At 52.8% G+C, this 26688-nt stretch overlaps 3 protein-coding genes and 1 long non-coding RNA gene across 7 annotated transcripts in view; 2 read left to right on the plus strand and 2 right to left on the minus strand.

Annotated features, from left to right (window-relative positions):
• The window catches only part of LOC311425497 (uncharacterized protein), a 127947-nt gene that overhangs the window by 98842 nt on the left and 2417 nt on the right, over positions 1-26688 (plus strand). The window contains exon 3 of the mRNA XM_084501445.1: positions 26305-26509. Coding sequence (XP_084357571.1) covers positions 26305-26509 — 205 coding nt within the window. The remainder of the gene's footprint in view (positions 1-26304; positions 26510-26688) is intronic.
• LOC311425511 lies at positions 2688-3584 on the plus strand. Its single transcript, XR_014686358.1, has 2 exons — positions 2688-2959; positions 3079-3584. It is a non-coding gene; the product is annotated as an uncharacterized lncRNA (long non-coding RNA).
• Positions 4810-7942, minus strand: LOC311425504 (uncharacterized protein). Its single transcript, XM_084501454.1, has 5 exons — positions 7788-7942; positions 7272-7310; positions 6876-7172; positions 5989-6097; positions 4810-5342 (listed from the first exon to the last, which is right to left on the minus strand). Exons 1-5 carry the CDS (start codon positions 7852-7854, stop codon positions 5324-5326), a joined length of 531 nt encoding a protein of 176 aa, XP_084357580.1. The 5' UTR covers positions 7855-7942; the 3' UTR covers positions 4810-5323.
• LOC311425499 (uncharacterized protein) lies at positions 10300-16200 on the minus strand. 4 transcript variants are annotated; one of them, XM_084501448.1, is made up of 5 exons: positions 16022-16200; positions 15521-15559; positions 15038-15331; positions 13632-13670; positions 10300-13547 (listed from the first exon to the last, which is right to left on the minus strand). In XM_084501448.1, the coding sequence occupies exons 1-5, from the start codon at positions 16086-16088 to the stop codon at positions 13390-13392; spliced, it is 597 nt and encodes a 198-aa protein (XP_084357574.1). In that variant the 5' UTR covers positions 16089-16200; the 3' UTR covers positions 10300-13389. The 4 variants fall into 4 exon arrangements, with proteins under 4 accessions (XP_084357574.1, XP_084357573.1, XP_084357576.1 ...); XM_084501447.1 differs by having other exon boundaries at positions 15521-15565; XM_084501450.1 differs by lacking the exon at positions 15521-15559.

Raw genomic sequence — 26688 nt, forward strand, 5'->3', positions numbered from 1 at the left:
GAAGGAGGGTTTGGATTCCGGAAACTAATTATAATAACCCGTTTTTTTTTTTTTAGAAGTAGTAATGAATATGTATCAGCCTAGGAGCATAAAAATCATCTGTTTGATGTAACTGGTGTGCGTCTTGGTGGAGCAGAGACTCCCGGTGCACCCAGCACTGTTTGCTTACCTCTATTGCTTCAATAAATTGTAAACTTTGATTATAATCCTATTTTGAAGACTGAGCCATTTATTACATGCCTTAAACCGACCAAAGGGGTTTTCCATAACACAGGATGTCACACTCAGCAATAATAGGTGGGAAAGGGCGTCTCTCCTTATAAATATATCTATCCTCCCAAACTCCTACACATATCAAGGTCTTGCTTCTCCACACATGGTCCAACATTGCTCGTTGATGGGAAGTAGAGGATGATTTCCTGTTCTCTTTCCTTTCTTACCACATGGGTGTAGAAGAGAGAGAAATGGATTTGGGAGAGGCTGCAGATGATTGCTAACCTGATGGAGAACTGCAAAACAATGAGCCAAATCGAGCAATAGGAAAAAGAATAGGACAGGCCAGTGTTGACCACAGGGGAGGATGGGGACAGAGTGTGTGGGGCAGGTGTGCAGCACTGTGGGGCACAGTTGTTTTGGGAAAGGCAGGAGGTCGCTGCCGCTCTAAACAAAGCTCTCTCTGCCCCATGCTGCAGGTGCTGGAATGACCTCTCAGGACTGAGGGAGCATGGACGTGGTTCCCAAAATTGAAAATGTCCTGGGTAAGGAGAAAGGAAGAGTGAAGGGGATTATTCCCTCAAAATTCTCCCTGTAAGCCCTAGGACTGCAGACTCTTCCTGCCTTGGCATGCAGTTGGTTTTGCCACCAGGCAATCACTAACGTTTGCCCAGGGAATCCCTTTGCGTTCCTTCTCTCCAGGGAACTACCAGACTCCAGTCCTGTACCTCAACACTTCCAGTGCCCAGGAGGAGGAAATAGTTTTCTTTCATTGTACCATTACTGCTCAGTTTCCTGCTATATGCATTGTCTTCTGCAAGAATGGGATGGAGGAGCACAGCCTGAAAGCTCAGCAGGGCAGGGGCATATACCCTGTAGTCGTGAATATCACCTCAAGAAGTGCTGGGATGTACATGTGTGGGTTACCAGCAGAGCAACGAGAGCAACTGGGTGAGGAGCTCTGCACTCAGTGCTCTCTGGACCCTTTCTATGCCAGGTGATACACAGGCCCAGGTCAGTGGGGACAGAAGGGATGGGGACACCACTGAGGCTGGAGCTGTGTGCTGCAGTAGGCAGGGCGTGTCTCTGGGGTGGTTCCCCCACGGGAGTGTTCCCTCTCCTCCAAGGGAGGCCCTCGAGAGAAAGCTGCTCTCAAGGGTCCACCTCTGCTGCAGACTTGGGGATGTGCTGGGTGGAGGGACAGAGTGCAAGGGCAGGGATGCTGATGGACTCTAGGTTGAGATATGGTTGCTCCAAGGTCTGCCCTGTACAGTGATGAGCCTGTGGCCAGGGAAATCATGAGATGGGCTCCAGCCTATATGTGAGTAAAAGAGTGGTCTGGTAAACAGAGGGGAGACAACAGTGGTGCTGGTTTGTGACACCAGGTTAGGAAAGGCACTGGTGGGAACCTGGGGATGCACAGCTGGGGCAGACGGTGCCTGGGAGCGATGGCTGTGGGCAGCCCAGATGGGGAGGCTGCTGAGGGAGCTGGGGAGCTTCAGCCTTCATCCCCCAGCCCCGAGATGGGAGTCAGGGCTGGGCAGCACCTTAGCCTGCGCACCTCAGCCCCTGTTCTTCTTGCAGGTGCCTGCAGAGGGAGATGCCCAAGGTGAGCACCAAGGGCTGCTGGCTGTGGGGTTTGCAGGAGGGAGTTGGGGGCATGGTGGGGCCCTGGGGTGCTCCTTGTTCAGGGGCATCTCCTGTGCAGAAGGCAGGAAGGATGGGGCTTGTCTTGGGCTGCCCTCCAGTTCAATGCCAAATGGAGGAAAGCAACACCAAAGGGCATAAGCCTCATGACCCCTCCTCAGCACATGCACACTCCAGAACCATTCCATTCCTCTCCAGGAAGCAGCACGTTGACAGCTCACAGACGGAAGACACCAACTATGGTGACATCCAGTGTGAGTACTACCTCTTCCCATGGGGGAAGCCACACGCCCTTCTCCCCATGAAAATCCTCTGCAAGCCCCCATTCAATCCCACCACTTCATTTCCCACTGGGACATACAAAATCGCTGCCCGTTCATCAAGGCCAGGTTTCTGTCCAGCACCTCATGTCCTGATTTTCCTTGCATGCAGAGTGCATGCGGCTGCTGGCTGCACAAGGGACATGGCAGCATCCCAGTGCTCATAGGGACAAAGCCCATTTGCCTGGGGGGTCCTTCCACAGCTGCTGCAGCCCCAGTCTTCAATTCCCCTGCTAGGCCTCTGCTTTTGTCCTTTCTTCAGTTTTTCTACAAAGCAATTTCTGTTTTCCTCTAGTCAAAAGGACAGAGCAGCAATGAAAAATGTGGGTCTGTTTCCTTGCGTTTGTGGGGAAAACATTTTATAGTTTGCTCTGAAACCACAGGCAGCAGCCAAGCGAGGATGTTGTGGTTAGGTGACAGGCTATAAATATATCCCCACCCTACTTGCACCTCCCTCAAGTTGCAGCACAACCTTGTTTTCCCACGCCTGCACAGAGCAGCTCACACAGTTGTGTGCTGGCTGTGCAAAGAGAGGCGTTGCCACAGAATGGTGGAAATACACCGAAACCTCAGCATCTCTGCTCCATCGTTGCTTAATGCTCATCCCAGAGCAGGATGATGGGAGAGGAAATGTGTCCGGGCATTGAGTGCTGACCACAAGCAGCTGCTGCCCAAGGTCAGTGTGAGTTTCAGCCCTCCACCAACAGGCAGCAAGGGCTCATGGTGTGTTTTTTTTGCCCCCCACAGATTCCACCATCGCCTATGTTCGACGGGACAGGGTGAGTCATGGCACAGCTGTGCACAGCTCCTTTCTGCACTTCTGCAGCCTGGTGCCCGCACATTGTGCAGGGCTCACAGTCAGCAGCTGAATTAACAGGGCTTTCATTTCTCCCTAAAGCCTCTTACCATGCAACAGTTGAACAACACCACGACATATGCCACGGTGATCCACACCCAGACCCAATAGCACTGCCACAGGGTAAGGGCACTGGAGCCTCGCCCACAGCTGCCTTTGCTCTCTTCAAGAGGGCTCGTGCAGCCGTAAGGTGGGGCTGGAGATTGCACTTTGAACTCCATTGAGATTTGTTGTCACAGGGAAAGGCTGTGATTGTCTAGCCAAGACGATGTAGGAATCACACCTCTACCTACAATACATTAATAATCCTAAAGTATATGGGCTATACCAAATCATACTGTGAATGTATTTTCTCTGAATAAAATAAAATCTCTCACTGTGCTTAGTGGATGATGTGTACACCTAAGTTGTACTATAAAGTCGCAGGGGTGCTCTTCCACCCACCCACAGAGATGCACATTTGCACCTGCAGGGACAGATAGCACTGCCGGGATGTGCTCACATGAGTGTCCCAATAGGTGTGTGCACTACAGATGTGGTTTTGGTTAGATGACAAATAAACATCTCTAACTTGACCTGAGGTGCAGGTGAGAATCACTCTCCTGAGGATGATGGCCCTGCCGGGGAGTTGGACACACTGCCTGGCAGGACAAGAGGACAGGATGAGAGCCCACTGTGCACCCATCTCCTTCCCAGAATGAGCCTCAGTCCTCAGGAGTGAGGAACAGCCTTGCAGGCACTAAGTTCAGTGAAGAAGGAGGGGGAGCAGAAGTCCCCTGCGGTCTGTAGTGGGGACCACGGTGAAGCAGGCTGTCCCCTGCAACCCATGGAGTACCACGGTGGAGAAGGGTTCCACACTGCAGCCCGTGGAGGAGACCACGGTGGAGCAGGTGGCCCTGCACCGATGGAGGCTGCCATCTGTGGAAGACCCCTGCCGGAGCAGATTCCGGGCCGGACCAAGGAGAGGAGACTACACAGGAGCAGGTGACCTGGCAGGAGCTGCTGCCCGTGGGGGACCCAGGTTGGAGCAGTTTTCTCCTGAGGGATGGACCCCATGATATGGATCCATATCTTGAGCAGTTCTTGAAGAGCTGTAGCCTATGAGCAGCCCATGCCGGATCAGTTCATCAAGGACTGCATCCTGTGGGAGGGACCCCACAGCACAGGGGATGAGAGTGACCGAGAAGGAGCGGCAGAAAGAAGTGCTGTAGACTGACCATAACCCCCATTCCCCCCATCCCCCTGCACCACACAGGGGGAGGAGCTGGAAGAGGGTGGATGGGGGGGAAAGTTCTTTTGGTTTCTTTCCTTTGTTTCTCACTTCTCTATCTTGCTAGTAAAAGGTAGTAAATCTTACTATCTCCCTATGCTGAGCCTGTTTTGCCCTCCACGATAATTACTGTGCCATATCCTCAAACTAATCTCAACCCTGGAGCCCTTTTCATTGTTTTGTCTCCCCATTCCTCTTTCAGAAGGGGGAGTGAGAGAGCAGTTGTGGTGGAGCTCGGCCGCCCACCTGAATAAAACCACCACAGATGTGCTCATACATGTTCCAGTTGGTGTGTGCACTGCAGATGTGGTTTTGCTGTGATGACAAATAAACATCTCTGAATTTGTGTTCCTGAGAGCACCTCTGTCTCATGAAGCCATGCATGGAAAGGGATGGAGCAGGCAGATAGACAACGAGACACAAAGGGCTGGCGGTATCGATCTGAAGGGATGTGAAGAGCCTTGCAGACAGACCTTGCCGAGAAGTACTACACCAGCTCCTTTCTGTTTGGGGTGGCTTTATTCACAGCTCACAGATCAGCATGGCTTTCCCCAGTGTTCTCTGCCTCTCTCAGAGAACCAGCTGCATCACCTCTCACTTGCTCAGCTTTTGACATCAAGTGGGTGTTGAGAGCAGTTGGATTGAAAGAGCTGCAAAAAACAAGGGAGAACAAGGAGTGGCCTTGCTCTGGCGGTGCCCACCATGGGGAAATGCTGGGAGCATGGAAGGAGGGGGATTCAGACAGAGCACAGCCATGTGAAGCTTCCAGTCTCCTGCCATCGGATGCACTTCTTGCTTGCATTTGCTCTCCAACAGCCTGCCCTCTCGCAACCATCACGTGCACGCTCAGCCTGCAAGGCTGGGCTGGGGCTGAACTCACCTTCACTCTGCCCATCTCATCCACGTTGGCATCTGGAGGGAGAACCTGAATTAGTGTCCAGCCACACGCAGCAGGCAGGGCTTCCCCAGCCCTCACCACCGTTGCTCCCAAGGCCTGTGCTTGCCATGGCAAAGGCATCAGCACTTCACACAGTGCCTAGAGGAGAAGGGTGAAGAAGGGACTGGCACTTACAGAAATGGCTGGGGTCAGCAGAAGAGTCTTGAACACTACCAGCACCATGGAGAGGCCTAGAGAGAGGAGAGAAAAAATGTCCTGAAGGTCTGCAGCACCACTGCCACAAAGAAGCACAGGGCCATTTGGGCCATTCCCATGGATGATGCTATAATCCTTCCAGGATTCAGCTGAAGTCCACCCCACAGCAAGCCACTTCTCCCATGCCTGCAGCACAGGGAATGCAGTCACACAGAAGGACAAATCTGCCCCTGGCCATGCAACACCCCAGGGCCCCACCATGCCCCCAACTCCCTCCTGCAAACCCCACAGCCAGCAGCCCTTGGTGCTCACCTTGGGCATCTCCCTCTGCAGGCACCTGCAAGAAGAACAGGGGTTGAGGTGCACAGGCCAAGGTGCTGCCCAGCCCTGGCTCCCATCTCGGGGCTGGGGGACGAAGGCTGAAGCTCCCCAGCTCCCTCAGCAGCCTCCCCAGCTGGGCTGCCCACAGCCATCGCTCCCAGGCACCGTCTGCCCCAGCTGCACACCCCCAGGTTCCCACCACCACTTTTCCCTCTGCACCAGCCCCGCAGCAGGACCCCCACAGCCTTAGCCTTCCCCCTGCCTTCACCCCACTCCCTCACCTTTCCTGATGGCAAACCAGCTGCCTGCAGCCAGGACGACGAGGCCGATGGCCGCCACTGTCAGCACCGTACCTGTGGGGAGCCGGGCATGTGGAGCTGGGGGAGAGACTGTGTGAGGGCAGCTGGGTGTGATGGGGAGAGGCAGGGAGCAGGATGTGCCCGTGCAGCTGGCACATCTGCCTGCTCGTCCTCACATGGGGAGCTGTGGATGTTCTGGGTGGTCATGGAAGCATTTGCACTTTGGGACACCAAGCAGTTTGCTTAGAGGGGTAAACACCTCATGAACCCCTCTGACCATGCCCCCACTGTTGGTCCTTGCTAAGCTACACTTTCCCACCGCTGTGTCCAAGCAGCATCTACGTGGTGTCCTCGCTCAAGCCAATCCAAGAAACTCTTTGTTGGTTTGCTATTGCAGGTAGAGGTCCCTGGATCCCTAAGCACTCCAACACCTCCATCTCTACACACTATGACTCCAGCCCCATTTTAGAGACATAAATTTAGTCTCCTTCCTCACATATAGGTAACAGCCCAGCTCATGACAATCATCCCACGTGCCCTGAAATACAATCATCAATACACAGGGCAGACCTTGGAGCATCCTTGGCTCAACCCAGAATCCATCCACATCCCCAGCCCTTGCTCTCTGTGAATGGGCCCTGCACAGCCCCATCTCTGCAGCAGAGGTGCTGCTACAGGGACACGGGGGCTCCTTGAGAGTAGTTTTCTCTCATGTCTGCCTCTGAGGAGAGGGAACACTCCCATGGGGGAACCACCCCGGGGCCTTCTGCAGCACATAGCTCCAGCCTCAGCACAGCCATGTGGTGGCAAGTGCCTCCGTCCCTTCTCACCCCTCCAGCCCGGGGACGTGTCTCACCAGGGACATCCAGGATGCGGCCAGCACTGAGGGCAGAGCTCCTCCTCTGTTTCATCTCATTCCTTTGCTGGTACCCACATGTGTATCTTCCTGCATATCTTCTTGACGTGATGTTCAGGACCACAGCGTAGCTCAGCTGCCCTTGATGGGCTTTCAGACTGTACACCTCTATCCCATCTTTACAGAAGATGATTCGTCTTACAGGTGACACCACAGGGAGAATACACTGGAGCACAACTGTGGTACCTGGCTGAGCAGAAGTTGAGTTCATTTGGAGAGCAGGAGCTGGGAGATCCCCTGCAGGAGACACAGCAGTGAAGGGCTGCCATAGGGCAGAGCTCACAGTGGTTGGGCTTCCAAGTGCCCTGGGTCTGGGAGGGAAGGACTCACGAGTACCTGGGGAGCTGCAGATGTCCTGGGAGCTCATGCTGCCACCTGTACCAAGGGGCAGAGAGGGATTTGCTGAGAGGAGCAGTGTCCCGGCTCATCCTGATGCCCCTGCCCACATCCTCACTACTAAGCAGCCACCATCACACTTGCATGTTCTCATGCTGTACCACTTCAATATCCCCTCAAACAATGCCTCAAACAATCCCAATCCCATTTTGTGTGGATTTCTTGTTCCAGGTTAATCCCATAGCTCCGTAAAGAATTCAGCACTCCTAGAGCCTCAGAGCAAACCTCCAGACAATTTATGGTGCTGGAGATGTGTGCCCCTTGCTCAGACCTATATTATACTTGGAGGAAACAATTGCCATCTAGCCTTCCCCAAAACAGCTCTGCTATACAGAGCTGCACACCTGCCCCACACATGCTGTCCCCATCCTCCCCTGTGCCCATCATTGGTCTGTCCTGCCCCAAGCAGCAGACCTCCAGCCCTCAGGCCCCACACCCAGAAATGCCCCAACTCACAGATCACCAGCAGCAGGACGGCAGGGCCAGAAGGAGACAGCCTTGCCCATGGCGCGTGCTGCAGCATCTTTTGGGGTGCTGCTTTTGGGGAGCAGCGTCTGCTTCAGGTGTCTGCTTTGCTGTGAGATGGGGACGGTGGGACAGAGGCTTGCAGTGCAGCTGGGAGCTGTGCTGTGGGCTTTTTGTGGCCGCCTGAGCCTGGCCCACAGGCAGAGGATCTAATTAGCAGGGCCCTACTTCAGACCCTTCTGTATCTGCTTCCATTTGAGAGCCCCCACTCTTATTTTTATCCTCTCACACACCACAGCACGCACTGTTTTTACTTCTATCTTAGCGACGGCATCCTCCTTGCAAAGCCTTTCTGCTATTTATCCCTCTCTGACACCACTGTTTTAATAAGTATTTCAAGGGCAGCATCCCCCCTGCAAAGCCCTCCTGCCCCTAGTCCACTCAGCTTTGCCCTCTTCTGATTACATCACTCTGCTTTTCTTCAACGTCTCTACAAAACATGACAGCGTCAGGGGAATCCTGCACCGAGGCCTAAGTGACGCCAGAGCTCTGGGGCAGTTGCCAAGGCTGTGGGCAGATTTCTCCTTCATTCTGTTGGTGAATCAGCTTATGAAGAACTCTCAGGGAGTCTCAGCTGGGGCCATACTGCTGCCAGCACAGCACTGTGGGAGCCATCTGCACCCACACTTTGACCCTCATGTGACCACACAACAACCAGGAAAGGCAGAGGCTTTTTCCTGAAGGCACCTGAGCTCCCCCACGCTGCTCTCTCAATTCCCTTCCTCAAAATGCTCTGCTCTTAATCAGACAAGTGGCTTCTCAAAAATGTCCAGCCAAGTGCTCCCGTGCCTCTGCACCCAATAGCCTCATTCCAGCCTTTAACACTCCACGATATGGCTCAATCTTTCCAGAGTTTGTTGAGTGACCTGGGATGTGCTAGACCCAAGGAATGCTTTGTTTCTGGGCCCATGGCCCACCATTTTCCTTTGGGCATGACTCCCTGGCTCGCTTTTGGCACTTGGAGCATCATGGGCTTCTGATCCTCAACAGCCTGGCTCCAGAAGGCAGAGGACAACCTCAGCTTTCTCCTGCTCTTTCCTGCCGAAGGCTCCTGGCCAGGCCTTTTTCCCCACCTGCAGTGTGAAGCACCACTGTCACAGCTGGGCCTGTACACATAGGCCCAAGGGCTCCCATTGCAGCCTTTTGAACACCCACTTTCACCTCTTCCCACTTCAAAGTGCTCTTCTTTCAGGGAGGGCTCATAAGCTCCCTACAGCATGCAATATGCCTTCTCCAGAAACCCACAAGGCCTAGGAAACCTTGAGTTTCTTTCCTTTTAGCTGGTAGGGATGCACTTGTTACCTCACTGACCTCACCCACTGGGATATAGCAACATCCACCTTGCCATTTTACACCCAGGTTTCACATTTCCTGTGCAGGTCCCTTGACCTTACTCTGGCCAATGGCAAAACCAGCCTTCAGAAGAATTTGGATAATTTTCATCCCTTTCTCAAAGACTTCCTCTGCTTTGCTGCCCCACATGAGGCTGCCATCAATGCCTTCAGGAGCTAAGGAGCTTGCCCTTGTTCCACAGCCATCTGCATTACTGCATGGCAAATGGCATGGCTGTGTTTGCACCCCCCCGCACTGTTCATTGCAGGTGTACCGGACGCCCTTCCAAGGGAAAGCAAACTGTGGCCTTCACTCTGCAGCTGTATTGGGGTTATATGGGCAGGTAGCGGGGGTCTGCAGAGGTGTCCTCAGTAGTAAGCTGCCTCCTATTTCCAAAAGGGTCTGTGTCAGACTGTGAAAAAGGGACCTGCTACAGGCCAAAGATGAGCCAAAAATTGATGTTGATTGTACCTATGTGAGAGCATATTTAAGAAGGGAAGTAAACCTGCTGCACAACAACTTGTAGAGGGAGGAGTGAGAACCAGCTGTGCAGGCACCAAGGTCAGTGCAGCAGGAGGGCAGGAGGTGCTCCAGGCATGCAGCACGAGTTCTCCTGAGGCCTGTGGAGAGGCCCCTGGTGGAGCAGGCTGTCCCCCTGCACTCTTGGGTCCCACATGGAGCAGATCTCAACGCTGCAGCCCGTGGAGGAGCCCCCGGTGGAGAAGGTGGCTGTGGCCGATGGAGGAGGCTGTGGCCCATGTAGAGGCCCCACAGGAGCAGGCCCCAGGCCGGAGCTGCAGCTCGTGGAGAGGAGCCTACACAGAACCAGGTGGTCTGGTGTCGGGTTAAGGGGTGTAGCCGATTAACCGTTATGGGTCTGGTCGGATTCATGGTACTGAACTATCACAATCACAGATTCACCAATACCGCATTAACCATTAGGCGCCTGGTTGGATTCAAAGCACTGAACTACCATGGTCAGGGAATCACCAAAAACGTATAACCACCCTTACTCCAGTTGTTGTGTTTAATGAGAACTCTTGTAATAAATGACTAAGTCCCAAATAGGATTACAAAATTTACAACTTATTAAATGGGTAGAGGTAAGCAAACAGCAGTGGGTGCGCAAGGAGTCTCTGCTCCACCAAGATGTGCACCAGTTACATCAGGCAGCTGGTTTTTATGCTCCTAGGCTCCTACATGTACACTGCTACATTAGTACTTCTAGAAAAGGCAGGGTTATTATAATTAGATCCCGGAATCCAAACCCTCCTATTGGTGCATGTGTATCAGTCTCCAGTGATTCGCTGGGGGTCTCTCGTGCTGAAGGATCGTATCTTTCGCCCTGGCTTTTTTTCTTGTCCTTCTCCTTTGTCCATCTTGGCCAGATGTCAGAGACTTGTGCAGCATCCCCTGCAGGCTTTGTCTTTGAGTCATCCTTCAGCTTTCCCCTTCTCCTTAATCTCTTGGCCACATATCAGAGACTTGCATAGTGTCCCATGCAATAGTCATCATAGGTAGCAGTTATTCTGAAACCCCTTTGTTCTCTTATCCCCTGTTGACACAAATTGCTGGAATATTCCTTTGCAAGGTACAAGAACTATATGCATTAACCACTCTGTTTTTCTTAGACTTGTGGTTATACAAGGGTATGAAAGACAGAAGGTCACATTTCATCATATCATGTGGCCCGAGGATTGTTCCATATTGACAAGAATCAGATGAATACATTTCACACTACCATGGGTAGGAATAATGCATTCAAGTGCGATTTATTAAAGCAACAGGTACACAGGTTCTTTGGATTGCCAGTGATAGCTACTGTCTGCAAAAGCAAGCTAGCATGCCTGAAATACGCAGGTGACACAGGTTCACAGCCTGGAAATTAATGCATTAAAAGGCACAAAGACTCTGTAGAGATTACAAAGTTTCCGCGGAGACACACAGTATAACCAAGTGTTCAAATCTCAGCCAAAGTCCTCCCAACGGGGGAGAGGGTGGAAGAGAAGCTCAGCCCATCAGCTGATCCCAGGAGTCAGGAGGTCCTCAAGATGCTGTATTCCCTCGGGGTGATATCTCCCCTGACAGTGGTAACTTCCCCAACATCCTCTCTCTTAGGCCAATTTATATTTTTTTTTTATCTTTTAGGTGGAGCTTGAGTGACTCTAGTCAAGCATATCTTAGTTATGATTGCTGAAAAAATATCACATATCTGTTTAAAGTAATAGGCTCCGAGAAACTCAGAGTGCATGCTCAGTGAGGGGTGGTCACACATTGGAGGCAGGTAGCTTTTGGGTTGGAGGTGTGTTTTGGTATTGTAATGATATTACAAGGAGGAAAAGTACACTAGGGAACAGCATTTTTCAAAACACGACAGGTCCTTGGCTGAGGGTCGCAAAAAGTGCGGCTTATCGGTCTTGGTGTGCACAAGAACAATCGAGTCCCCACCTGGTCACAGAGCCTAGCCGTGTCTCCACAGTGGAGCGGTGCCTCCACTCCACTCTATGCTCCGTGCTGTTCCTTAGAGCTAGCACACCAGGTTCCCCCAGTGTGATAGCATCTAAGCTTGGAAGCCTATGGAATGCTTAGGTAATGCAGGTACACCCTACCCTGAAAGCTTCTTCAATGCTGTACATTTTCTTTAAAATGTGAATGTTAGTTTTATTTTCCTAGTTACTTTAGGCATTTGCATCATACTGGCTGAAGGCTGCTCACTCGTAGTGTACTCCAGGGATCCAAATTACGTCCAATTCCATTCAACATCTTCATTACTCTCAGGATGCTGGTTAGAGGTTACCCTCAGAAAGTTTGCAGCTGGCACCACAGTGCGATTCGCTCACCAGGGAGGGTTGGAGGCTATATGAGAATGAGGGAGTAGCTCCATCCACCCAACTCTGTATATTCCCTTTGAGGAAGAGTATCCTGGAGGCTTGTGCTGTGAAACATGCATGCATGGGCCTGAAGCAAGATGTGGGACAAGTGCTTTGATGAAGGCATGGAAGGTGAGGGACTGTGGTTGCAGGAAGGAGCCTGAAAACCACGTCCCCTCCAGCTCTGCCTCCAAGCAGCTCTCGCTGAGTTTTTAACCCATTTTCCCATCCCCTATTCCCTCCATGCAGTCCGGCATCCTCATGCCTCCCATCTGAGCAGCTCCTCTCCTGCCTGCATCCATCTTGTCGCAGAGTCCCCCACTGCACACCAAGGCCCCAGATGTCAGCACTGGGAGCTGCAGAGAAGGGATACCTTGACTCCTTCCAGGTATTGTTGTGGGATGGCTAAAACCCCATAGTGCAAGGCTGGGGATGGTCTATGGGTGTAGGGGCCAGACATGCTGATACCCTGTCCCCACCTGCCCCACAGCTGGATGCCCCCATGCACAATGTCCCTGCTCAGGGCTGTCTCCTGGGGATGGCGTGTTGAGAGACAGAAGACCCAGCACAGGGATGGGTGTGCGTGGGGTGCAGAGTGCCAGGCATAGCCACCGCCTGGACCTCTGCATGGCCTCAGCCACCCTCACAGCAGCACTTTTCCATGCCAATCTGCCAGGGCAATGGCAGTAGGTAGGGGAACTCTTGGGTGGCAGGGCAAAGGGAACAGCAGCTCCCTCGCAGGACACATGGCCCCATATGGCAGTCATAGAGCAGTTCTCCAAGCTTTGCTCACTGGCTTCCCTCTCAAATACAGAGCAGCAACATCAGCTGGTGCATTCTGAACCAATCCGTTATAACCCGCCTCGCACAGGACCAATACCCACCAAGGTGCCTCGAGAGGGAGCACCGTAATCACTTGAGGATGTGCCCATTGCGGCCGGCACCACCTTGGGCACAGGAAGGTGCTGGAGTGATGCAGGAGCTGCAGAGCATGGCTGCCTGGGGGTACAGCTGTGACTTCATCCCCTCGTGTTCTCCCTGTATGCAGAGGTGGATCCTGTGATGTAGATGTGATTCTGAGAGCAAGCAGGGCAGCCATGTGGGTGCTGGGGTTGAACCCAGCTGGGAGCGTCTGCGATCCAGTGGTAATCCTTGATGTGAGCAGAGAGCAGGCGCTGAACCAAGGGAAGCAGAGCAGTGGCAGCACATCCCTTGGGCATGCTGCCCCAGCTGCCTTGAGACCAACGGCAGCGGGAGTCTGGCAAATGTGTGGGGGGCATGCTCTGAGCATGAGGGAGCAGGCTGGGGACAGCATGGAGTCCAGGGGGACATCAGAGCTCCATGGGGACAGGGACGTCTCCAGGCTCCCTGGCCAAACTGGCACCATGGTTCCATCTCTCCAGGAGGAGGGTGATGATGGGGGCAGACAGCAACAGGAGCAGGCTGAGGGCAGAGCGCAGGATCCAGACTTCCAGGGGCATGGCTGACCCTGGGAGAGAGGAGGAACACAGTGTGGCCAAGGCAAGCCTTGGAGGACGGCAGTGCTGGGAAGGGCTGATGAGCAATGTCTCACCTCTGGAAGGGAGCTGGGCCTTGTGTGAGGGGCTGCTGCCTGTGGGAGACATGAACACTCTGTGAGTCCCTCGAACTCTCTTTTGGGACAATCCCTAATGCTGAGGAGATGGTGAGCTCATGTCTTGCTTCCTTGAGCACACAGGGAACATGAGCAAGCCTTTTCATGTATGTTCCCAGACACAGATTTGTAAAGGTTAGAGGGACATCCTACAGCGGTAGTGGAACACCCCAGGGTCCACAGACCTCCCCAGCCCTTGTTCTCTATTCCAGTGTCCGATGCAGCCCTATCTCTGCTGCAGAGGTGCTCCAGGAGGGACAGGGGGACTTCTGAGAGCAGCTCTTTCTCTAGCAGCTGCTTTACAGGAGAAGGAACACCCCCATGGGGGATCTACACCACAGCCATGCCCTACCTGCTGCAGCACACAGCTCCAGCCTCTGCAGTATCCCCATCCCTTCTGTCCAAAACACCCTTGGGCCATATCTCAACTGGCACAAACAGGCTGCCCAGCCCTGGCTCCCATCTCGGGGCTGGGGGACAAAGGCTTAAGCTCCCCAGCTCCCTCAGCAGCCTCCCCAGCTGGGCTGCCCACAGCCATCACCCCCAGGCACCGTCTCCCCCAGCTGTGCACCCCCAGGTTCCAACCCCACCTTTCCCTCTGAACCAGCCCCGCAGCAGGACCCCACGGCCTCAGCCTTTCCCCCCTTCTTCCCCCACTCCCTCACCTTTCCTGATGGCAAACCAGCTGCCTGCAGCCAGCAGGACGAGGCCAACGGCTGCCACTACCAGCACCGTGCTTGTGGGGAGGGTGTGTGGGAGCCGGGGATATGGGGCTGGGGGAGAGAGGGTGTGAGGGCAGCAGGCTGTGGTGGGGAGAGGCAGGGAGCAGAACATGCCCGTGCCACTGTCACACCTCCTGCCTGATGAAGTTCCTGTATGGCCCTGTGCCCTGGGGACAGCAGCCTGGCAGACCTGAGCCCCATGTTATTGTCTTTCGGGATGCAGAGGGAGTCCCTCCCTTGGGACAATTATTATGCAGGGGAGCTGGCCACACTGCCTGGCAGGAGAAAGGGACAGGATGAGCATCTGCATCACTGCCAGCTCCTTCCCAGACTAGACACACATTCATCTCATGTCCTGCAACAGCCCTGAGCACGTCTGTGTGGGGCAGGGGACACACAGCCCCATGGGCACATCCCCCCACCAACAGCCAGCACCATCCCCAGGGGAGGTGTGAAAGTGCCTGCGTCTGCTCTGCCAGCATGGACCCCCATGGATCCAGTGTCTAAATGCTTTTGTGAGGGATTAAAAATAGGATGGCTGAGGTGTACCTGTGGATTATATACAGCAACCATCACTCTTATGTTTCATGGAGAACATTCCCCTGCTCTGGTTTCACATCTTACCTGTGATTTCCAAGTCCTGGGGGACACTGAGGGCAGAGTTCTTCACTTGGTTGCTCTGGTCCTTGAGCTGGTACCCACACGTGTACTTGCCTGCACTTCCCAGTGAGACATTCAGGATCATGTTGTAGGTCAGCTGCCCCTGAATGGCCTTCAGGCTGGACGTTTCCACCCCATCCTTGCAGAAGACAATTCTTGTAACGGGAGAACACCCATCAATGGCACACTGAACCAAAACCATTTGTCCCTCCTGGGCACTCAAGGTGTTCAACAGGAGGGCAGGAGCCGGAAGGTCACCTGGAGGGAAAGGGCAGAGATTCCCCTCTTTTAATTGGTAATAGCAGTGGGGCTACAAAAAGCTTTGTGTTCTCCACAGGGAAGAGATTCCTTCCCAGGAGTTCACACCCAGAGAAGAACCCCCCTCTCTCTTCCTATGTCCAACCCCACACAGCTCCCTTTGTAATGCATCCCCACATTCATCCTCACCTGGGGATCTGCAGAGGTCCTGAGTCATGACACCAGCACCTGCAACTTGGGGCACAGAGGGTTTTGCTCAGAGGGGGCGAGATCTGACACAACCATGTATCCCCTCCCCAAACCCCACACTTTGGACTTTCCGATACAAATACATTGTTTAATCAATTGGTCCCCCATCCTTTGATCCCATTCCAAAATCATTTAAGCTAGCTGCTTTTTGTGTTCAAGATCTCCCTGTAATGTTCAGCATGAGGCAATATTAGCAAACCCCAGTAAAGAACATAAATAAACAGACTCCTTTCTCAGATCTTTATCATAACTGGAGGAAGCAATCACCATCCTGCCTTCCCCAAAGCCTGCCTCCAACCCTGCCTTCAACAATGCAACAGGGTGCATGTCTGCCCCGCACACACTGTCTCCATCCTCCCCTGTGCCCACCAAAGCCCTGTCCTGGCCCCAGCAGCAGCCCTCCAGACCTCAGACCCCACACCCAGAAATGCCCCAACTCACAGAGTGCCAGCAGCAGGACGGCAGGGCCAGAAGGAGACAGACTTGCCCATGGCACCTGCCACAGCATCTTTTGGGGCACTGCTTTTGGGGAGCAGCGTCTGCTTCAGGTGTCTGCTTTGCTGTGAGCTGGGGATGGTGGGACAGAGGCTTGCAGTGCAGCTGGGAACTGTCCTGTGGGCTTTCTGTGGCCGCCTGAGCCTGGCCCACAGACAGAGGCTCTCATCAATGGGGCTCTGCCTCAGCCCCTGCTACATCCGCTGCTTTTGTTGAGCCCCCGCTGTTATTTCTGTCCTCTGAGACATTGCAGCATATATGGTTTTTACCTATATCTCAGTGGCAGCGTCGTCCCTGCAAAGCCCTCCTGCTCTTTGCCCCAACACTGCTCACTGTTTTTTCTTCTTCTGAGAATGTCACTGTACTTTTCTTCAATGTCCACACAAATGGCTGTGCCAGGGAAGTCCTGCACCAAGGCCAAAGTGACGCTAGAGCTCTGGATCAGCCCTTGAAGATGCTCACAGTGTTCTCCTTCATCCTGTAGGTGGATCAGCTTCTAAAGAACACTCATGGAGTCCCAACTGGGGCCATATTTCTGCCAGTACAGCACTGTGGGAGCCATCTGCACCCACGCTTTGACCCTCATGCGACCACACAACAACCAGGAAAGGCAGAGGCTTCGTCCTGAAGGCACCTGAGCTCCCCCATGCTGCTCTCTCTGTCCCTCATGCACCAGTAACCAGCACAGGCAAAAGAGACTCCGCATAAGGGAGATTAATGCAGTTCATTGAAAACTATTAACATGCACTGCAGGCACTTTCATCCCACAGGAGATACGGCCTTTCTTTGGGTAGCACCACACCACTTGCAAGATACTCTGCTGTTAATCAGGAAAGTGCCTACTGAAAAAAGGTCCAGCCCAGTGCTCCCATACCACTGTTGCCAATGGTCTCAAAATAGGCTATAACAGTCCACAGTATGATACGGCTCAATATTTTCAGAAGATGATGAGTGATGGAGGATGCACTAGACCCAAGGAATGATGAATGTCTTAGCCCTACACCCCATGATTCTGCTTTGGGAATGATTCCCTTTCACTCTTGTTTTCCACTTGGAGCATTGTAGGCTTCTGATCCTCGTTAGCCCAGCTCCACAAATCCAGTGGATGACCTCGGCTTTCTCCTGGTCTTTCCTGCCAGAGGCTCCTGGCCAGGCCTTGTTCCCTGCCTGCAGTGTGAAGCACCAGAGGCACAGTAAGGCCTGTACGCACAGGCCTAAGGGTTCCCACTGCAGCCTTTTGGACACCCATTTGATCTCTTCCAAGGGGGTTTTGTTGTTCACAACCCCACTTGAAAGTGCTCTTCTTTCAGGTTACTTGATAGGGAGGGCTCGGAAGCTCACTACAAGCTGCAATATGCCTTCTCCAGATTCCCACAAGGCCTAGGAGACCTTGTGTTTCTTTCTAGACAGCAGGTGGAGATGCACTTGTTACCTCATTGATCTTTCTCAGTGGGATGTGGCATCCTGCCATTTTACCCCCATGTTCAACATTTCCTAGGCAGGTCCTTACTCTGGACAATGGCAAAACCAGCCTTCAGGAGAATTTGGGTGAATTTCTTCCCTTTCTCAAAGACTTCCTCTGCTTTGCTGCCCCACATGAGGCTGCCATCAATGCACTGCAGGTGCTCAGGAGCTTGCCCTTGTTCCACAGCCATCTGCATTACTCCATGGCAAATGGCAGGGCTGTGTTTGCACCCCCAGCACTATCCATTGCAGGTGTAGTGGACGCCCCTCCAAGGGGAAGCAAACTGTGTCCTGCACTCTGCAGCTGAATTGAATTTACATGGCAAGGGTTTGGTAACAGGGGTCCACACAGGTGGCCTTGGTGAGAAGTCCAGAAGCTGCGCCCTATTTGTAAAGGGCCATTTTCAGACTGCTCCAAAGGCACCTGCTACAAGCCAAAGCTGAGCCAAAAAGCGATGCTGGTTGTACATCTGTGAGGGAATATTTAAGAAGGGAAGAAAACCTGGAAGAAAACCTTTCAGATGACACCAAGTTAGGTGCGTGTGTCAATCTGCTTGAGGGTAGGAAAGCTCTGCAGGAGGATCTGGATAGGCTGCACCGATGGGCTGAGGTCAACTGCATAAAGTTCAACAAGGCCAAGTGTCGGGTCCTGCACCTGGGGCGCAATAACCCCAAGCAGAGCTACAGGCTGGGAGATGAGTGGTTGGAAAGCTGCCTGGCAGAGAAGGACCTGGGAGTGATGGTGGATAGTCGGCTGAATATGAGCCAGCAGTGTGCTCAGGTGGCCAAGAAGGCCAACGGCATCCTGGCTTGTATCAGGAACAGTATGACCAGCAGGGCTAGGGAGGTGATCGTCCCCCTGGACTCAGCTCTGGTGAGGCCGCACTTCGAGTACTGTGTTCAGTTTTGGGCCCCTCGCTACAAGAAGGACATGGAGGTGCTTGAGCGGGTCCAGAGAAGGGCAACAAAGAGGGTGAGGGGCCTGGAGAACAAGTCCTACGAGGAGCGGCTGAGGGAGCTGGGCTTGTTCAGCCTGGAGAAGAGGAGGCTCAGGGGCCACCTTATCGCTCTCTATGGAGGCTGTAGCGAGGTGGGGGTTGGCCTGTTCTCCCACGTGCCTGGTGACAGGACGAGGGGGAATGGGCTTAAGTTGAGACAGGGGAGTTTTAGGTTAGATGTTAGGAAGAACTTCTTCACTGAAAGAGTTGTTAGGCATTGGAACAGGCTGCCCAGGGAAGTGGTGGAGTCACCATCCCTGGAAGTCTTCAAAAGACGTTTAGATGTAGAGCTTAGGGATAAGGTTTAGTGGGGACTCTTAGCGTTAGGTCAGAGGTTGGACTCGATGATCTTGAGGTCTCTTCCAACCTAGAAATTCTGTGATTCTGTGATTCTGCTGGACATCAACTGGTGGCAGAGGGAGGAGTTAGAACCAGCCCTGCAGGCACCAAGGTCAGTGCAGCAGGAGGGCAGGAGGTGCTCCAGGCATGTAGCACAAGTTCTCCTGAGGCCTGTGCAGAGGCCCCTGGTGGAGCAGGCTGTCCCCCTGCATCCATGAGTGCCACATAGAGTAGATCTCCACGTTGCAGCCCATGGAGGATCCCCGGTGGGGCAGGTGGCTGTGTCCTGGAGGAGGCTGCGGCCCATGGAGAGCCCCCGCAGGAGCAGGTGTTCTGGGGGGAGCTGCTGCTCATTGGGGAACCATGATAGAGCAGATCTTGAAGAGCTGCTGCCTGTGGGAAGCCCTCGCAGGATTGGGTTGGAAGGATGGCATCCAGGTGGAGGGACCGCACACTGGAGCAGAGGCAGAGAGTGAGAGAAAAGGAGCAGCGGAGACGAAGCTTTACGGACTGACCACAGCCCCCATTCCTTCTTTCCCTGCACCACCTGGAGGGAGGAGGTGGACGAATGTGTTTTTTGGGGAACATATATATAAATGTATATTTTTGTTTCTTTGTTTTCTTCTCACTTATCTAGCTTGTTTATGACAGATAATAAATTTCATTTGTCTCCCTATGCTGAGTTCATTTTGCCTGTGACAACAAAGCTTGAGTGATCTCCCTTTTTTTGTCACAAACCTTCAACCATTCTCATTCTATTTTCTCCCCCTTACCCTTTCTGGAGGGGGAGCAAGAGAGTGGTTGTGATGGAGCTCTCTGTCCTGCTGAGTAAAATCACCACAACTGCCCAGAAAAGCATCCATGGGAGTGAAATTACCACTACTGCCCAGAAGAGAGAAGAAACACAAGTACCAAATGCCTTCCTTGGATAGGTCTGTATTAACAAAACCAGGCTTCAGGAACTTCATCTCCCAGAAGGCAGGAACAAGGGCTGCAGCAAGGAAGGTGTCCCCTTGGTGAAGGAGGATCAGGTGGGGCAATGCTTCACCAAATGAGCAGAGAGAAGGCCGTGGGCCTTGCTACGAGGCACCCCCGAGTGCTGAAGGAGCTGGCAGATGTCATTGCGAGGCAACTCTCCATCATCCTTGATGGGTCAAGGCGAGTGGGAGAAGGGCCCAAAGACAGGAGGGAAGCAAACGTCACTGCTCTTCCAGAACAGCAAGAAGGAGGACCTGGGGAAGTAGAGGCCAGTCAGATCGCCTCCATCCCTTGGAAGGTGAGGGAGCAGTTCATCTGGGAAAGCATTTCCAGGCACCTGGAGGACAAACCAATCATCAGGAGTAGCCAGCAGGAATTCAGCAAGGGGAGGGCATGCATGGCTAAGCCAACAACCTTCTATGATGAAACGACTGTCCTGGTAGACAAGGGGAGAGCATGCATCTTGCCTGCCTGCACTTCAGGAAGGCCTCTGACAGTGTCTCCCCTAAGATCATCATAAAGAAACTATTGATGTCTGAGCTGAAAGAGCAAAAGTTGGGCTGGACTGAAAACTGATGGAAGGGCTCAGCCTCAACACGGATGATCAGTGCTGCAAAGTCTAGTTGAAGGACGCTATTTAGTGGTGTAAAACAAGGATCCAAATGCAGTCCAATTGCCATTCAATATCTGCATCACTCTCAGGATGCTGAGGTTTGCCTCAGGAAGTTTGCAGCTGACACCACAATGGGCATTCACTCAGCAGGGAGGGTTGGAGGCTGTATGGGAAAGAGGGAGTAGCTCCTTGCACCTAACTCTGTATATTCCCTTCCAGGAAGAGTCTCCTGGAGGCTTGTGCTGTGAAATATGCATGCATGGGCCTGAAGCAAGATGTGGGACAAGTGCTTTGATATCAGTTTTGAGAGGTGATGGAATTTCCTTGCAGGAAGGAGCCTGAAACCCACATCCCCTCCAGCTCTGCCTCCAAGCAGCTCTAGCTGAGTTTTTAACCCATTTTCTTTCCCTCTACTCCCTCCATGCAGCCTTGCAGCCTTGTGCCTTCCAGCTGAGCAGCTCCTCTCCTGCCTGCACCCATCTTGTCCCCCACTGCACACCAAGGCCCCAGATGTCAGCACTGGGAGCTGAAGAGAAGGGATACCTTGTCTCCTTACAGGTATTGGTGTGTGATGGCTAAAAGTCCATAGTGCAAGGCTGGGGATGGTCTGTGGGTGTGGGGGCCAGCCATTCTGAGAACCCGTCCCCACCTGCCCCACAGCTGGATGTCCCCGTGCACAAGATCCCTGCTCAGGGCTGTCTCCTGGGCGTGGCAGGTTGATAGCCAGAAGCCCAGGCACAGGGATGGGTGTGCGCGTGGTGCAAAGGGCCAGATGTGGCCATCCATTGGTCATTTGCATGGCCTCAGCCATCCTCAGATATCAGGCAGTTTTCCATGACACATCAGCCAGGACAATGTCAGCAGGTAAAGGAACTCTTCGGTGTCGGGGCAAAGGGAAAAGCAGCTCCCTCACAGGACGGGAGGGTCTGCAATCCAGTGATAATCCTTTATGTGAGCAGAGAGCAGGCGCTGAACCAAGGGAAGCAGAGCAGTGGCAGCACATCCCTTGGGCATGCTGCCCCAGCTGCCTTGAGACCAACGGCAGCGGGAGTCTGGCAAATGTGTGGGGGGCATGCTCTGAGCATGAGGGAGCAGGCTGGGGACAGCATGGAGTCCAGGGGGACATCAGAGATCCATGGGGACAGGGACGTCTCCAGGCTCCCTGGCCAAACTGGCACCATGGTTCCATCTCTCCAGGAGGAGGGTGATGATGGGGGCAGACAGCAACAGGAGCAGGCTGAGGGCAGAGTGCAGGATCCAGACCTCCAGGGCCATGTCTGACCCTGGGAGAAAGGAGGAGCACAGTGTGGCCAAGGCAAGCCTTGGAGGATGGCTGTGTTGAGAAGGGCTGATGAGCAATGTCTCACCTCTGGAAGGGAGCTGGTCGTTGTGTGAGGGGCTGCTGCCTGTGGGAGACATGAACACTCTGTGAGTCCCTTGACCTCTGAGTTGGGGCAATCCCAGATGCTGAGCAGACCCTGATCTCTTGTATTGCTTCCTGGAGCAAATGGTCAAAATGAACAACTGAGCTTCTGTAAATTGATTTTCATAGGTTCGTAAGGTTTAGAGGGAAAGCTTGGAACGGTAGTGGCACAGTCCAGGGCCTACTGATATTCCCAACCCTTGACTTTTTTTTACTTGGGCACTGCAGAGCCCCATGTCTCAGCAGAGGTGCTACTGCAGGTATAGGGGAAAACCTGAGAACAGTTCTCCATCCAGGGTCTCCTGTGGAGTAGGGGGAACACTCCCGAGGGGGAATCACACCTGAGCCATGCCCTGTATGATGAAGCACACAGCTCCAGCTTCTGCACTGTCCACATCCCACTGACCCCACAGCCCTGATGAAGGGTCGTGTCTCACCTGGCACAGACAGGGTCCAAGGAGCACTGAAAGGAGACCACCCAAACTGACTGAAGACTGGCCATGAGGACACTGAGCATTCCCTTCATTCCCAGGGAAGTCTGCGGTCTATCAGAGCCTGGATCAGAGACATCACCAGGACACTCATCAGCCTGCTCTGCTTCACATACTACTATCTACTGACGATACTGCAGACAGCTGTGGAGGAAGCTGTGTCCTGTAGTCTGAGGGGAATGAAAAAAGCTTTCAAGGCCTTGGGAGGGTTGGTGAAAGAGTCTGGATCACATGTCCCTTTCTCTTCCCTCCGTCCTTTCTGGGCTGGTGACATTGGATGGAATAGAAGGATCTGGTCCATAAATGCTTGGCTCCGTGACTGGTGCTACAGGCCCAACTTTGGGTTATTTGGTAATGGCTGGTGTTATAAGACACCAGGCCTGAGAGTAATACTTGGGAAAGGTTTATCTCACAGACTCCAGAGGGTTCTGGGACAGCAATTAGCAGGGGTCATTTGGAGAGGTTCAAGCTACATGTATATCCACAGGGAGATAGGGCTGTAGCAGGGCTTCTAGCAGTGGGGCAGTGCCCCCACAAAGATGAAGACCAGGAGACCTCCCACCCATCTCGGGATGAAATCACCGTGCTCAACTCCTTCCCTGAAGTGCCTGGACACCAATGCGTGTGGCATGGGGAATAAGCAGGAGGAGTTAGAAATCTGTGTTTGGTCAGAAGACTGAGATCTGGTGGCAGTTACAGAGACATGGTAGGACAGCTCACATGGCTGGAATGTGGTCATGGATGGCTATATCCTGCTCAGGAAGACAGGCCAGCAAGGTGAGGTGGCGGAACCGCTCTTCAAGTGAGAGAGCAACTCCGTTGTATTGAGTACTGTCCAGGGGCAGATGAGGAGCAAGTTGAGAGTCTGTGGGTGAGAATTAAGGGGCAGGCTGGCATGGGGTTTACTGTTGTGGGTGTGTGTTACAGGCAACCAGAGCAGGATGTGTAAGCTGATGAGGCCTTCTACAGGCATCTGAGAGCAGACTCATGATCAAATCCCTGGTTATCGTGGGGGATTTTGCTAGGTTTCCTTGATGTTGTTGTCACTAACAAGGAGGGGCTGGTTGACATGGTGAATCACAGAATCACAAATTGGAGAGGTTGAAAGGGATCTCAAGAGATCATCGGGTCCAACCCCCCTGCCAGTGCAGTTTGCCTAGAGCAGGTTGCCCAGGTAGCCGTCCAGACGGGACTTGAATATCTCCAGAGAAGGAGAGTCCACAAGCTCCCTGGGCAGCATGTTCCAGTCCTCTGGCACCCTCACTGAGAAGAACTTCTTTCACATGTTGGTGTGGAACTTTCAGTGCTCCATTTTTTGACTGTTTCCCCTTCTCCTATCCCCAGAAACAACTGAAAAGAAGTTGGCCAAATCCCACTGTCTCCCACTCTTAGGGTATTTTTACACATTGACAAGGTCTCCTCTCAGTCTTCTCTTCTCAAGGCTGAAGTTTGAGGCCAGCCTTGGTTGCAGGGACCATGAGATGGTGCAGTTCAGGACCTCAGGAACAGAGGAACAGGATAGCAAGCAGAATCACAACCCTGAACTTCAGTAGGGACAACTTTAGCCTTTTCACGCAATTGCTAGGGGAAATCCCGTGGGGCAAGGTACTTAAATGTGTGGGGGCCAAGACCAGTTGGTTAGTGTTCAAGGACTAACCAGTTGGTTAGTGTTCAAGGACTGCTTCTTCCCAGCTCAAGATCTGAGCATCCCAACAGGTTGGAAGTCAGGAAAGAGAGCCTGGAGACTTGTTAAAGAGGGGATTGCTAGGCAAACTCAAGTGGAAGAGGACAGTCTACAGATCATGGAAGGAGGGTGCGGCCACTTGGAAGGAATGTAAGACTGTTATCTTACAAGGAAGGGAACTAGAAATGTAAGGCCTCCCTAGAATTAAACCTTGCAAGAGAGAGAAAGGGCTTCTACAAATCCATTGCAGATAAAAGTTACACTAGAGGCAACGGAGGCCCTCTGATGAAAGAGGTAGGTACCCTCTCATGGTTTAACTAAACACCACACAGCCGTTAACTCACCCTCCCTGCTCGTGATCCAGGATGTGAGAGCGAAACAGGAAAGTGAAGCCTGTGAGTTGAGATAAAGACAGTTTATTCAGACAGGAAAATAATAATAACAACAATGTGAAATGTGTTCATCGGATTCGTGTCAATATGGAACAATGCTAGGGCCGCAAGGTATGATGAATGTCACCTTCTGTCTTACATACCCTTGTGTAACCACAAGTCTAAGAAAAACAGAGTGGTTAATGTATACAGTTCTTTTATCTTGCAAAGGAATGGTCCAGCAATTCATGTCAATAGAGAGCTTGAAGGGAAATGTATTTGTAGACTTTTCCTTGAAATCTCTGATATCTGGGGGGGGTTCAGAATAACTGCTAACTATTATGACTATTACATGGGACACTATGCAAGTCTCTGATATCTGGCCAGGAGATTAAGGAGAAGGAGAAAGCTGAAGAACGACTAAAAGACAAAGCTTATAGGGGACTCTGTACAAGTCTCTGACATCCAGCCAAGATGGACAAAGGAGAAGGACAAGAGGGAGGAAGACTATGAGCCTTCAGCATGAGAGACCCCCAGAGGGACCACCGGAGACTGATACACATGCTCCAGTTGGAGGGTTTGGATTCCAGAAACTAATTATAATAACCCCATTTCTTCAGAAGTAGTAATGAATATGTATTATGCCTAGGAGCATAAAAATCAGCTGCTTGATGTAAGTGGTGTGCATCTTGGTGGAGCAGAGACTGCCGGCGCACTCAGTGCTGTTAGCTTACCTCTATTCCTTTAATAAATTGTAAACTTTGATTATAGTTCTATTTTGAAGACTGAGCCATCTATTACAACAATAACAATAACAATAATGATGATAATAGTACCACTGGCTGGCAGAAGGGCCCAGGCTGCACAGCCTTGCACAAGCAACAATAGTACAGAGGCTGAGCATGGGCAGGGGATGCAGCAGTGCTGTGCCCACAGGGGGGTGTAAGGGACAGAAATGTATTTGGGAGAAGCTGTACATGCTTCCTAGCTTAATGGAGTGCTGAAAAACTACGAGACAAATCTGGCAAGGGGAAAAGGGGCAGGAGGCCATGTAGGAAGAATACTGCCCTTGAGATAAATGTAAAAACAGCAAGAGTTGCAGTGTGTGAGACGACAGAAATAAAAGTGGGGGCTCAACAAAAGCAGCAGATGTAGCAGGTTCTTAGGCAAGGCCCCCATTGATGAGAGCCTCTGGCTGTGGGCCAGGCTCAGGCAGCTACAGCAAGTCCACAGGGCAGCTCCCAGCTGCACTGCAAGCCTCTGACCCACTGTCCCCAGCTCACAGCAAAGAAGACACCTGAAGCAGACGCTGCTCCCCAAAAGCAGCGCCCCAAAAGATGCTGGGGCAGGCATCAGGGGCAAGGCTGTCTCCTTCTGGCCCTGCAGTCCTGCTGCTGGCACTCTGTGAGTTGGGGCATTGCTGGGTGTGGGGGCTGAGTGCTGGAGGGCTGCTGCTGGGGCCAGGACAGACCTGGAGTGGGCACAGGGGAGAATGGGGACAGTGTGTGCAGGGCAGGTGTGCAGCACTGTGGGGCAGAGTCGTTTTAGGGAAAGCAGGAGGCCATGACCCCTCTAAGCAAAGCCCTCTCTGCCCCATGCTGCAGGTACTGACGTGACCACCCAGGACATCTACAGCTCTCCAGGATTTCGGGAGCATGGAGGTGGGTCCCAAAAATGAAGGTGTCCTGTGGAAAGAGATGGGAAGAGAGAAGGGGATTATTCCCTCACGGTTCCCCCTTTAAGCCCCAGGAGAGCAGACTCTTCCAGCCTTGGCATGCAGTAACAACCAGGCTCCAGTCCTGTACCTCAATGTTTCCAGTGCCCAAGAAGGGGAAACAGTTTTGGTTCATTGTGTCATTGATTGGCAGTTTCCTGCAACACGAGTTGTCTTCTGCAAGAATGGAGTGGAGGCATTCAGCCTGCAAGCCCAGCAGGGCAAGGTCATCTACACTCTGGTCCTGAACATCACCTCCAGAAGTGCTGGGACATACACGTGTGGGTACCAGCAGAAGAACAAGAAAAACAGCGTGAAGAACTCTGCTCTCAGTGCTCCCAGGACCTTGTCTGTGGCAGGTGAGACATGGCCCCATGGTGGTGAGGGTAGAAGGTTTCGGAAAACTGCTGAGGCTGGAGCTGTGTGCTGCAGCAGGCAGGGCATGGCTCTGGGGTGGTTCCCCCTCGGGAATGTTCCCTCTCTTCAGAGGCAGCCCCTACAGAGAGAAAGCTGCTCTCATGGGCTGTCCCCCTCCCTG

Source organism: Aythya ferina (genome assembly GCF_964211825.1).
Source record: "Aythya ferina genome assembly, chromosome: 31".
In the NCBI taxonomy this organism is placed as follows: domain Eukaryota; kingdom Metazoa; phylum Chordata; class Aves; order Anseriformes; family Anatidae; genus Aythya; species Aythya ferina.

Excerpts from the sequence above, each read along its gene's own strand:
- LOC311425499 (XM_084501447.1), bottom strand. The coding sequence starts at position 16,088 with ATGCTGTGGCAGGTGCCATGGGCAAGTCTGTCTCCTTCTGGCCCTGCC. Across the intron at positions 15,566-16,021 it reads CGTCCTGCTGCTGGCACTCT|TTGCAGGTGCTGGTGTCATG; the intron begins GTGAGTTGGGGC and ends CTGTGCCCCAAG. Across the intron at positions 15,332-15,520 it reads GGACCTCTGCAGATCCCCAG|GTGACCTTCCGGCTCCTGCC; the intron begins GTGAGGATGAAT and ends CTTTCCCTCCAG.
- LOC311425504 (XM_084501454.1), bottom strand. The coding sequence starts at position 7,854 with ATGCTGCAGCACGCGCCATGGGCAAGGCTGTCTCCTTCTGGCCCTGCC. Across the intron at positions 7,173-7,271 it reads GGACATCTGCAGCTCCCCAG|GGGATCTCCCAGCTCCTGCT; the intron begins GTACTCGTGAGT and ends TGTCTCCTGCAG. Across the intron at positions 6,098-6,875 it reads CCGCATCCTGGATGTCCCTG|CTCCACATGCCCGGCTCCCC; the intron begins GTGAGACACGTC and ends TCTCTCCCCCAG.